The sequence below is a fragment of the Sorex araneus genome, chromosome X, assembly GCF_027595985.1.
Source record: "Sorex araneus isolate mSorAra2 chromosome X, mSorAra2.pri, whole genome shotgun sequence".
In the NCBI taxonomy this organism is placed as follows: domain Eukaryota; kingdom Metazoa; phylum Chordata; class Mammalia; order Eulipotyphla; family Soricidae; genus Sorex; species Sorex araneus.
The window spans coordinates 122,322,359-122,334,575 of NC_073313.1; the positions used below are offsets into that span (position 1 = coordinate 122,322,359).

Consider the following 12,217-nt stretch of genomic DNA (forward strand, 5'->3'; position numbering starts at 1 on the left):
CTTGTCAGCTATCTATTTTGTTATTTGTTTGGGGCCCCACTGGAAGTGCTTGTGGATTAACTGTAGCCCTATGCTCAGAAGTCACTTCTGTATTGTAACCCAGATGAACACATATGTGATATGTGATGCTGGAAATCAAACCAGTGTCAGCAACATGCAAGGAAAGCACCTTAATTCCTATAGTATCCCTTCAATACCATTAAGAATAAATTTTTACAAGTGGAATTACTAGATCGAAGATAATTCAATCTTTGACGGCTTCTAAAGCATATGTGCAAATGTGCTTCACATTATTATAACCTCCCACCAAGACCTTATGAGAGTGCCCCCCTTTTCTCATTATTTCAAAAGGATACCTAGCATACTGGTTTACGTGGATACAAGTGTTGGTCAAGATGGAGGACATTTTCCTGTAAAATGCCTCCAAAACCCTAAAACAAAACTTTCTATTTATCCCCAGTAAAAGTTCCAGCATTTTTCAAAGAATCTTTCAAATCCTTCCTGCCATTATGCCTCCACTATAGCCACCAGTGAAAGAGCACCCCTTTATTACGTACTTCCTGGACTCTGGGTAACTTCCTAATTGGGTTTCTAATCTTCAGTGGCCACTCCTAACTACAAGTCATCCTGCACACAAATCAGACACATCATTTTTCTTCACCCTGTTGTTCTTCACCAGACTTTGGTGTCTTCTGGAGATGGATAGGGCAGTGTTTGGATATCTCAGTTTAGCAACTAGATATACTCAAGGAATAACACTCATGCCACGCTATATTTCCCATTACTCTTCTTCGATTCTGCATTAAAGCAGGCCGGCTTCCACTCTTCAGCAGGATCTCTACCTCCACGCCTTTGCCCACTACTACTCCCTCCTCCAAAGCTCTTCTGGCCCATCATATCTTCCCATCACCTCCAGTTTACTTAAATGTTCACCTCCTCTGAGAACTGTGGCAGACAACAGTTTCTGCACTCATGTGAAGAGACAGCCAGAGGCTCCTCGCTTTGTCAGCATTTTTTTTTGTTTGTTTACATACATCTTGCCTTTACAGAAAGACTGTAAACTCAAGGACAAAGACAGGTCTTTTTCCTGCTTAAAACACACAACTTTATTGATGACATAAAAATAAAGTCTCAAATGTATAAACAGAAGTCCACACAAAGGACCAAAGATTACTTTACTTATGAAGAATCAGTTCAGTTTCTGCTCATGAAGCATACTAAAAATATCTCAATCCAGACACAGTAAAAATCAACACATGTATTTTCAGTACAAGTTTGAATTCATTTGGTGTTCAGAAAATGGTCCAGATATAGACCATCCATCATAAGTAACATTAGATCCAAAGTTGTAATGCAATTTACAGTGTGCATTATTTCCAGACTGAAAAACCATAGTGCTCAGATTTGTTTGGAAATATACAACTTTTCAGAGTTTACTTAATAATAACTCGACTCTTTCTTTCACCTCAGGGTCATTATATTCTGCTGCTAAGACTCGAAGTTTCTTAGCACATGCTTTTGGCCGGTGGAATATGAAATAAAGGGAATTTTTACTGAACTTGTCCTGGGTAAATACTTTTGCTCTTTTTTTAAAATGGAAATTTATATTTTCAAATAGTATAAGAGCATTAATAATATTCTCTTTTGTTTCCTTTTTGCTAAAGATATTAATCAGTGTCGTTGGCGCGTTGGCAATCAGCAAGTCTTTTGTCATAGATGGATTTTTAGAGAAATTCACAAGCATTCCTAAAACATGATCCTTAATTTCTCCACTCCCCACAGTTAGCAAACGAAGAAATTCCGAAATATAATTTGTAACCATATGCTGATATTCACCAACAATAGTCAGGTGTTTTATCAATCTTAGTCCAGCCAGCTGCACAGTTGAATTCAAAGGATAGGTTACAGTGTCCTCACATACTTGATTTAAGTATGTCTTCACCTGTCTATGATTTTCTTCAGCCACTGAGATATTATTCAGTGCATTTAAAGCCTTCTGCCTAACACTAGGGTAGGGATTGCTGAGTAAGCTTTCAATAATTGAAATTCTACCTGCATTATTAATCATCTCGTGGGAAAGTGGGCAATCAGGACTGTTATACAGAGCATTATTGGCTATTTCATGAATAGAAGGATCTTCAGTCATCTCAATCATGCAAATGAGTTTTTCAAAGTCTTTTGGATCCATATTAGCTTCACGTTTACAACGGCAAGGCACAGACTGAGCTTTCTCGTCAGATCTGCCCTGCTTTCTGGGCCCGTCTTCAGGTGGAAAGCAGGACTGATTCTGGTTTGATGCTTTCATTTCTGACCAAAACACAGCTCCTGACCATGAGTCCATTCCTGCTCCAGGAACCATAAAGGGATAAGTGCCTTTTGACTTAGGCTTAGGTGCAGACTTGTCATTACTTTTGTCTTCACCATCCCGGAACCAAGATCTTAGATCAACTCCACCAGCAGCCTCAAGTTTATCACTGGTGTTGGTCTTATCCCTAGCCTCACACCCAGGATCAACGTCATTGTCACTGTTAGACCTCAGTTCATCACTGTGCTTAGCATTAGCCCAAAACAAGGACCTTAAATTCGTATCCTCAATATCAGGGCTGGACACTCGACTTAGTTCATCATCATCATCTACATCTTCAGACAAAGCCCAGGACTCCATATTACCCTCTTCCTCAGGACCAAGTCTAGACCCAGAAGTGGCTGCATCTCTATCCCAGAGCCAAGACTCCTTCCTGACTTCATCCCCAGCTCTAGCCTCAGCTCCCACACAGGAATCCATACAGACCACTTCTTCAGATGTCTTCCAGGACCCAATACTGGCCTTGTCCTCAGCCCCCAATCTGGAGCTAATAATAGTCTCTTTCCCAGCCCCTGATATGGGTTCAATACTGACTTCCTTTTTACCAACCAGCCTGGGCATAATACCAGCCTCTTCTCCTTTCCAGAACCAGGAGTCTGTACTAACCTTGCCCCCAGCCCCAAACCAGGAGGTTGCTCTTTGAGCCTCTGTCTCAGTCCTTCCACTGGCCTGGTCCCTAGCCAAAGACCAGGACCCTCCATTTGCTGGCTCCTTGGACTCAGACTTTCCACCAGCTGAATCCCCTGTGCCATTCCAGGAGGCCCCTCCACAGGCCTGCTCTTCATATTCAGCTTTAGAACAGCTACCAGTGAGATTCCCAGCCCCAATCCAGGACTCTCCACTGGTTTGACTCCCAGTACCAGATCCTGAACCACCATTGGACTGGTCTACAGGTTCTGAACCAGACCCTCCAACATCCTGGACACCAGTGTCATCCCTGGACCTTCCTCCACTGGACTGGTCCTCCGATCCAAGCCTGGACTCTCCACTGGTCTGGTCTTCAGCAGCAGGCCACAAACCTCTGCTAGCCTGATCCACAAATTCAGGTTTGGGACAGCTACTAGTGAGATCGCCAGTTCCAACCCAGGACCCTCCACTGACCTGATTTCCAGTGTCAGCCCAAGGTCCACCATTGGGTTGATTCATAGGCTCTACCTTAGACCCTCCAATAGTTTGAATAACCTGGCCACTGACACTACTCCAGGACTCTCCTGCAACAGCCTGATGACCAGTACAAACACTCAACCATCCACTGGACTGATCCTCAGACCCTAGCCTGGGTCCTCCACTGGCATGACCCCCAGGGCCAGCCCAGGAAGCTCCAATAGACTGGTCTCTCGGTCCCAGACCAGTGTCTCCACCAGCTTTTCTCTCATTGTCACTCCATGACCCTCTTCCACTGGCCTGATCCTCAAATCCAAGCTTTTCATCACCACCGGCTTGATCTCCAGGTACAATCCAAGACTCTTTATTAGCCTCATCCACAGTTCCAACCAAGTATCCTCCACTGACTTGGTCTGCAGAGCCAGCCCAGGACTTGGCACTGGATTGGTCCTCAGACCTTAACCTGGACCCTTCATCAGCCTGGCCATCAGCTCCAACCAAAGACTTTTCTTCAGTGATCTGATCCTTAGGTCCAGGCTTAGACTCAGTACCAGACTGATCACCAGTCCCAGCCTGGGACTTTCCATTGGCCTGGTTAATAACCCCAACCAAGTATACGCCACTGGTCTGGTTCACAGTACCAGCCCAGGAATCAGTACTGGACTGGTCCACAAACTCTGGCTGAGACCCTCCATCAGTCTGTTCTCCAGTCCTAGCCCAGGACCCACTACTTGACTGGCCTGCTGGCCCCAAGCTCGACTCTCCACTGGCTTGGCCCGCAGTGCCAGTCCAGGAGCTCCCACTGGTCTGGCTCTCAAGCCCCAACCTAGATCCTCCACTGGCCTGATCAGCAGCTCCACACCAAGACATATTGTCACCGGCATAACCCTCAAATCTAGGCTTGGCACCATCCATCCTGACCCAGGATGCTCCACTGGTCTGGTTCACAGCTGCAGTCCAGTAGCCAATACTACTCACATTCCTAGTCTTGGTCTCATTCCAAAACTCTCTGTTAGACTCAATCCCAGACTCATCCTGAGATCTTCCGCTGGCCTGTTCCTCAGGACCAGCCCAGGAACCTCCACTGGCCTGGTTTGCAGCCACAGTCCAGGACCCTCCACTGGCCTGGTCACCAGCCACCGTCCAGGACCCTCCACTGGCCTGGTTCGCAGCCACCGTCCAGGACCCTCCACTGGCCTGGTTCGCAGCCACAGTCCAGGACCCTCCACTGGTCTGGTTTCCAGCCATCGTCCAGGACCCTCCACTGGCCTGGTTCCCAGCCACCGTCCAGGACCCTCCACTGGTCTGGTCTGCAGCTACCGTCCAGGACCCTCCACTGGCCTGGTCCGCAGCCACCGTCCAGGACCCTCCACTGGCCTGGTCCGTAGCCACTACCCAGGACCCTCCACTGGCTTGGTCACTAGCCACAGTCCACGACCCTCCACTGGCCTGGTCTGCAGCTACGGCCCACGACCCTCCACTGGCCTGGTCACCAGCCACCGTCCAGGGTGCTCCACTGACCTGGACTCCAACCCAGGACACTCCACTAGCCTGGGCTCCAGTCCAGGATGCCTCGCTGGCCTGACTCCTAGCCCAGAGCCCTCCACTTGCCTGGCTTCCAGCCCAGGACTCTCCAAGAGACTGGTTTCCAGTGCTAACCCAGGATCCCCCACTGGCCTGGTTCTCAGTCCCAGTCCAGAACCCTCCAATGGCCTTGTTCCCAGCCTCTGCCCAAGAACTCCCACTGGCCTTTTCTCCAGAGCACAAATCACTGGCTTGACTCCCAGTCCAAAGACCTCCACTGGCCTGGTCCCCAGCTCCAGTCCAGGAACCAACACTGACCTCATTCTCTGTCTGTGATCCAGGCCAGGACCTAATGTTAGCCTCACCACAAACCCCATTCCAGGATGCAATACTGACTTCATTCTCATCATCAGCCCAAGACATGCTATTCTCCCAGTATCCATCCCTGGCCTGAAATCGGAATTTAATCCATCTCTCAGAAGCTATCCAATCTTCAACACCAATCTCACTCCAGTAATAGTCATGGGCCTTAGACTGAGTCTTTCTGGAGGCCTGTGTGCCTGTCCCATCCTCACTTTCAGGAGCAGCAGCAGCATTATCCTCAAGCTTTGCATGGCTCTCACCTTCTGCAACTTCTGCCCCAGACTTGGTCACTGTCTTGTCCTTTGTCCCAGGCAAGGTCATATTCTGGGAATAGGTCCCGGATTGAACGTGGCCAGAGACCATGGTACCTGCCTTTTTTGACTCAACCTTATGATTGTTTCTAATCTTACTCCTGGCACCAAGCAAAGTTTCATCTCGAGAGCAGACCGTAGTCTGGGCTGAGGCAAAGCCTGTCGTATCTGGTTCAGCCCCTGTTTTAAGCATAGCATTGGGATTGCCTCTGACTTTACTCCTGGCACCAGAAAAGGCTTCACCTTGGGAATTAGACGCAGTTTGGGACTGGATAGAGCCCCCTGCATCTGCTCCAGCCTCTACTTTAGACACAACATTAGGAATGTCCTTGACTTTATTCTTGACACCAGGTGAGATCTTACCTTGGGAATTAGTGAGAGCCTGGGGCTGTACAGACTCCATCGCATCAGCTTTGGCATCTGCTTTAGGCACAGTATTCTGGTTGCCCCTGGCCTTATTCCTAGCACCAGGCAAGATGTCACCCTGAGAGCTCATCACAGCCTGGGGCTGAACAGAACCTGTTGCATCTGTTTTGGACTGAGCAGAACACAGCGCATCCGTTCCAGTCCCTGCTTTAGATGCAACATTAGAATTGCCCTTGCTCTTATTCTTGGTACCAGGCAAGGATCCACCCTGTGAACTGGCCACAGCCTGGGCCTGGGCAGAACCTGTTGTATCTGCTTTAGCCCCAGCTTTAGACACAGCATTGGGATTTCCACCGGCCTTATTCCTGGAACCGGGTAAGGCCTCATCTTCATTTTGAGATATAGACACAGCTTGGGTCTGGTCAGAGCACATTGTACCTGCCCTGGCCTCTACCTTAGATACATTAGAATTGGCCTTGACTTTATTCCTAGTCCTAGGCAAGGTCTCTTCCTGGGAACTATTGGCTACAGCCTGGGGCTGAGCAGAGCCTGTTGTATCTGTTTGAGGCTGAGCAGATGCAGCATTAGGATTGCCCCTGCCCTTATTCTTGGTACCAGGCAAGGATCCACCCTGTGAATTGGCCACAGCCTGGGGCTGGGCAGAACCTGTTGTATCTGCTTTAGCCCCAGCTTTAGACACAGCATTGGGATTTACACCGGCCTTATTTCTGGAACCAGGTAAGGTTTCACCTTCATTTTGAGATTTAGACACAGCTTGGGGCTTGTCAGAGCTCACTGTACCTTCCCTGAACTCTACTTTAGATATATTGGAATTGCCCTTCGCTTTACTCTTAGCACCAAGCAAGGCCTCATCCTTGGGCTTGTCTACAGCCTGGAGCTGAGCAGAGGCTGTAGTATTTGTTTGGGGTTGAGAAGAACACAGTGTATCTGGCCCTATTCCTGCTTTAGATGCAGCATTGGACTTGCCTCTGGCTTTATTCTTTGCACTAGGCAAGGATCCACCCTGTGAACTGGCCATAGTCTGAGGCTGACCAGAACATGCTGTATCTGACCCTGCTTTAGACACAGCATTGGGATTTCCCTTAACCTTTTTCTTAGTACCAGACAAAGCTTCACTTTGAGAACTGGCCGAAGTCTGGGATTGACCAGAACATGTTACATCTGACCCAGTCTCTGCTTTAGAAACCGCATTGGGCTTTCCTCTGGCTTTATTCTTGGTACCAGGCGAGACCTCAGTCTGGGAAACGGCCACAGCCGGGGCCTGGATCGGGTCCACTGTATCAGCAGTTTCCCCGACCTTACACATATCACTGGGATTTCCCCTGGCCTTAGTCCTGATACCAAGCAAGGTTTCACTCTGGGAGTTGGCCACAGTCTGGGGCTGAGAAGAACATGTTGTATCTGCCGTAGCTTCTGTCTTACTCACGGAATTAGGATCGCCCCTGACTGTATTCTTGGCACCAGGAAAGTTCTCTCCTTGGGAACTGGCCACAGTCTGAGGCTTCTGTTCTGCCTTAGTCTCTTGCCTAGAAATGGCATTAGTATCACCTTTGCCATCCACTTTGGAATCAGGCACATTATCAGATTGTGCCTTAGCCGTAACCTGAGGCTCTGCACAAGATTTCATGTCTGCCCCCATCCCCGCTTTACACTTGGCTTTTGCTTTCCCTCTAGACTTGCCCTTTTTACTAGGTAAGGCCTCAACCTGATTATTGGCAGAAGCCTGAGACTGTGGCTTAGGCACAACATTGGTATTACTCTTATCCATAAGCTTATCATCAAGCAAGGCATCGGCCTGGGCATTGACCATAGGCTGAGACTGTGTATAGGACATGTCTGTCTCAGCCCCCTCATTAGACATAACTCTGGCATCAGGCAAATCACCAGTCTGGGCATTGGCCTTCAAGTTTGCCTTGCCCCCTGTTTTAGACGCAGCACCAGGGTTGCCTCTACCCTTAACCTTAGTATCAGTCATAGCCTCGGACTGAACAATGGGGAGGGGCTGAGGCTGAGCAGTAGCTCTCATGTCAGTTCCAGTCATTGCTCTAGATGTGACATTGGCATTTCCCATGTCATCAGCTTTGGCAGCAGATGTTGTCTCAGTCTGTTGCTTGGCCACAGTCTGAGATTCTATAGAAGCCATCATATCTGCCATTGCCCCTGTCTCACATTTGGCATTGGCATTTCCATGAGGATCACCCCTTGCCCCAGAAATGGCCTCTGTCTGGGCCTTGGCTATAATCTGAGGCTGGGCAGAAGCCCTCGTGTCTGCCCCAGATCCTGTTCTAGACACAGTTTTGCAATTCCGCTTGACCTCAGCTCCAGGACCAGGCATATTGGCAACCTGTGTCATGGCCACAGCCTGAGACTGTGCAAAGGACCTCTTCTCTACTCCGGTTTCTGCCCTGGGCATGGTATCAGCATTGCCTTTAACATCAACTTTGGTAACAGGCCTGGCCTCAGATGGAATCTTGGCCACACTCACAGTCTCTTCCAGAGCTCTTGCCTTGGTCTCAGCAATAATTCCAGTCTTGGTTACAGCACCCATTTTGACCTCTTCCTTGGTCACTGCCAAGGCCTCACTCTGTGTCATCGTTACTCTGTTAATTTCTGTCTCTTTTTCAGCCAACATACGAACTTCTGCTTTGGTCTGGGTCATTGCTTCTTTCTTGGTCTCTTCCCTGGCCACCGGTGCCCAAGCTTTAGCTGCTTTCGTCTGGGTCACTGCTTCTTTCTTGACTAATCTCCCAGCACCAGAGTCAGTTTGGGTCACTGCCTCTTTCAGGCCCACTTCCCTAGCTTTGGCCTTGGCCTCGGTCATAGTTAATGCCTCTGTAATGGCCACTGTTCCAGCCACTATTTTACCTTCTGACAGGGTTTCTGCCTCTGCTCCAGACATTGCCTTGGCCTGAGAGTTTGCTTTATGTCTGGCTCTGGCAGTTACTTTAGTTTCTATTTCAGCCCCAGCCCCACCTCCCACTCTAATTACTGATCCAGTCTCTGCCTTAGCTCTAGTCTCAATCTCTATCCCAGCCATGGCTTCACTCTTGACCAAGGTCTGGTTCTGCACCCCAACCACAGTCTCCGTCTTGACTTCGGACCCATTTCTGGCCAGTCTCCTCACACTCTGGACTCTTCCTTTTGTTAATCTGTAAATGTAGTAGCAAGTACCAGCAGAGATCACCAGTCCTGCAGTCACCCAGCCCACTTCCTGAACGCGACCCATGTAATCACCCCTTGATGAAGGCACGAACAAGATACGGGGGTTCAGTCAGGCTGGGAAAAGAAGGTAGTAGGTCTGGGTGACGTCCTGTGAGGCGCAGGTCTTCAGCCACTCAGAGGCCACTACAGCCGCCTCTGGAGATGGACCTAGAAGTGGAGGAAGAAAATGGAATAAAATAGATAGATACACAGGACAGGAAATATAGAAATGATGTGCTTAGTAGAAGAACAAGGATGAATAGCAAACTCTCTCCATCTCTTTTAGTTTATATTCTCGTCATCTTTCCCAATGCCCAGTAATTTTCCCAAGCTACTTCCATACGTATTTCCTTACTCTAAATGAATGGAAGCTTGAAGAAATGAATATGAACTGGGAAGAGTAACAAGCCCCCAAACTTTTATTTTTTACTAAACATAATTGGGTCACCACTCCCATAAGTCCCTACCCTCATACCTACCTGAAATGATGTAAGGCAGTTCTCTCCTCTTTTCTTCTCTTGATTGGTGATACAACCGAAAGTGCATTTACAAATTCATGGACCTAGAGAGAGACAGAAAAATGGAGGGACAGATGCAAATAGACATTTTGTTCTTGATGAAACAGGCATGTTATTAGCAAGCTACCTCTCTATCCCCCTCATCTCACCCTATGCTCCGCACCAGTGAGAGGGATGCTGAGAAAGGTCACTGGAAAGGGAGAGTCTAAGGATACACCAGGCTGGACACTGATTTTTACAGAGGCATGTTGGTCTCACAAACCCACCCTAGAGAAGTACTCAGACAGTCCCCATCTTCTTACCAGTCGAAACTGATCAGGAGCAATTTCCTCCTTGTCTCTTTGTTTCCAGTGATCTCAAACCCTGCAGCAGGTCTGCAGGCAGTTCTACAGTAAAGTAAACAAAAAGGAAGCAATAAACACTAAGACCTTTATAAAGTAGACAAGCATCCTTAAACTTGACCCCATTACGAGCCTTGCTAGAACCTGGGTCTAGTTGCTAATAGATTTTTCTAATGGTTCCCCATCTGAAGTCTTTTCCTTTTAGCCACACCCCAGCCTAAACTTAACCCCATATAACTAGATCGGCTGGAGTTGGGCCAACATAGTAGAAATATGACAGAGTATAGGAAAGTCAAAATTACCTCCTACTGAGGCTTTATCAAGTCTCAGCAACTTCCTATGCCCGATCACTCTTATCTTTGGACACTGACCACTTTCACACCAACCTCCATGATTCCAGACCAGTCTTCTCTCCCTTGCTTCCAGCAATAAACAGCCCTAGTGTAGGCCCATGAGAAGACCTGGAGAAAAAAACCAGAGAAAGGGAGAAGGTGAATGCCAAATTCTTGGGGCATCCCAGCAATAATACAAAGAGCACAGTATAGACCTCTCTGCATTTAGACTCATTCCCTGACCAGCAAATCCTGGGGCTTCCCTCATACCAAACGAGGCAGTACAGAAAAAGAAAGGGGAGGCAGGAAATAAAGGGAGAGAAACGGAAATAAAATTGTTTATAACCACCTGCAAGATTCAAGGATTTCTCCATCACTTTCTTCACCAAGATGGTAAGACAAGCGAAATATCTGGAAAAGGAGAGGATGACAAGAGAGATTGGAGACCCCCAGATCCCAAATTCCAAAATCAAAGCCTATTGATATCTACCTATCTCCCTTTAAACCCACCTCTAGAAGTTTCCAGAACTAGGGTAGACAAGGTTTGCTTCTGAAAAACCACTATCCACCCAGCAAAGAATATAAGGCATTCCCCCCCCCCAAAAAAAACGTAATACTCTTTGATACAACAATTGGTATTTTCTTAATATGATCTGAAGTGCAAGAAAAATCAATCAGAAAGATTTGTGGTCTTGACTGCCTCAGCATTCAATTTAAGCTGAAAATTCCAAGATTTGATAAGTAAAAACAGTTTAGAAAAAAAGTCTCCTGCCTAGCTAGCCCCACCCAATATCCCACTGTGTCTAACTTACATTGTGTCTAAGTTCCTGTTATAGAGAATTCTTACAGAATCTCAAGGGTTTACAACCAGTGCCTCTGCTCACACTAATCTCCACAAATGCTGTACAGTCTATGCCTCTCCTTTGTCCCTCCACAAACAGTGCCACACTGACAGGAGGGAGTAAAGACACCCAACTAACTGGACTGGCGTCCAGGCCACAGTTTCCCATGCTCGGTTTTGGGGATTCAGAGAATCCACCTATCAAACGTTTCTCCCCACCACCCCGCACAACCCCTCGTCCACTCACTAAGGCCCACCATTTTCTCTGCGAACGCCACCACGGTGTCCCTTCCACTGAAACGAGCAGGAAGCTGGGCGGGTATGTGAAATCAGTGATTCGGAGTCAAGACAGCATGGGGGATCTCAATCTCTACATTTCCCCCTCGCGACTCTTCTCCCATCTCCCCCGTGTCAAAGCCCAAGACGCCCCAGCGTAGATTGAAGAAGGGGGAGGGGGAGTCCTGGAGACTAAGAGACAGGGCTCCCCGAACTTGAACCCGCTTTGTCCCCCACCCACTGACCCGCCACTGGGGTCTACAGGCCGCGGCCGCCCATGCCGCGGCGCGCGGGCCCCAGAAACCTTACCTGTTCGGCCTTCCCCCCCGGGCCTGATGCCAGCCCGCCCGGCAGGGCAGCGGGCAGCTGGTATCCAGACGCGAGTGACGACTGCACTGAAGGCTGCGTCTGCTCTGCAGCTCGCGATCACGTGAAGGCCCCGCGTCACCGCCTTGCTACCCCTCCTCCTCACCCGACACCCACAGGCCAGTAAGACAGGACCCTCCCTCCCCCAGCCCGTACTCAAGAACTCCCCTCCTCTGAGCGCGAGGCGCGGGGGAGCACCCCCCTGTCACCAAGCGCGGTCCTCTCCAAGCTGCAAGCCCACAGCCTTCACCACACTGAGGCTGGGGGTTTCCCTTCTCTGGTGACCAG

At 48.7% G+C, this 12,217-nt stretch overlaps 1 protein-coding gene across 2 annotated transcripts; it reads right to left on the reverse strand.

The window, feature by feature from the left end:
- Positions 1–332: 332 nt before the first annotated feature.
- On the reverse strand, positions 333–11,966 carry ARMCX4 (armadillo repeat containing X-linked 4). Of its 2 annotated transcripts, none has more exons than XM_055119972.1 (6): positions 11,873–11,966; positions 10,796–10,857; positions 10,501–10,575; positions 10,076–10,159; positions 9,735–9,817; positions 333–9,423 (listed from the first exon to the last, which is right to left on the reverse strand). In XM_055119972.1, the coding sequence occupies exon 6, from the start codon at positions 9,278–9,280 to the stop codon at positions 1,427–1,429; it is 7,854 nt and encodes a 2,617-aa protein (XP_054975947.1). In that variant the 5' UTR covers positions 9,281–9,423; positions 9,735–9,817; positions 10,076–10,159; positions 10,501–10,575; positions 10,796–10,857; positions 11,873–11,966; the 3' UTR covers positions 333–1,426. The 2 variants fall into 2 exon arrangements, with proteins under 2 accessions (XP_054975947.1, XP_054975946.1); XM_055119971.1 differs by having other exon boundaries at positions 10,417–10,575.
- Between the last annotated feature and the right edge of the window lie 251 nt (positions 11,967–12,217).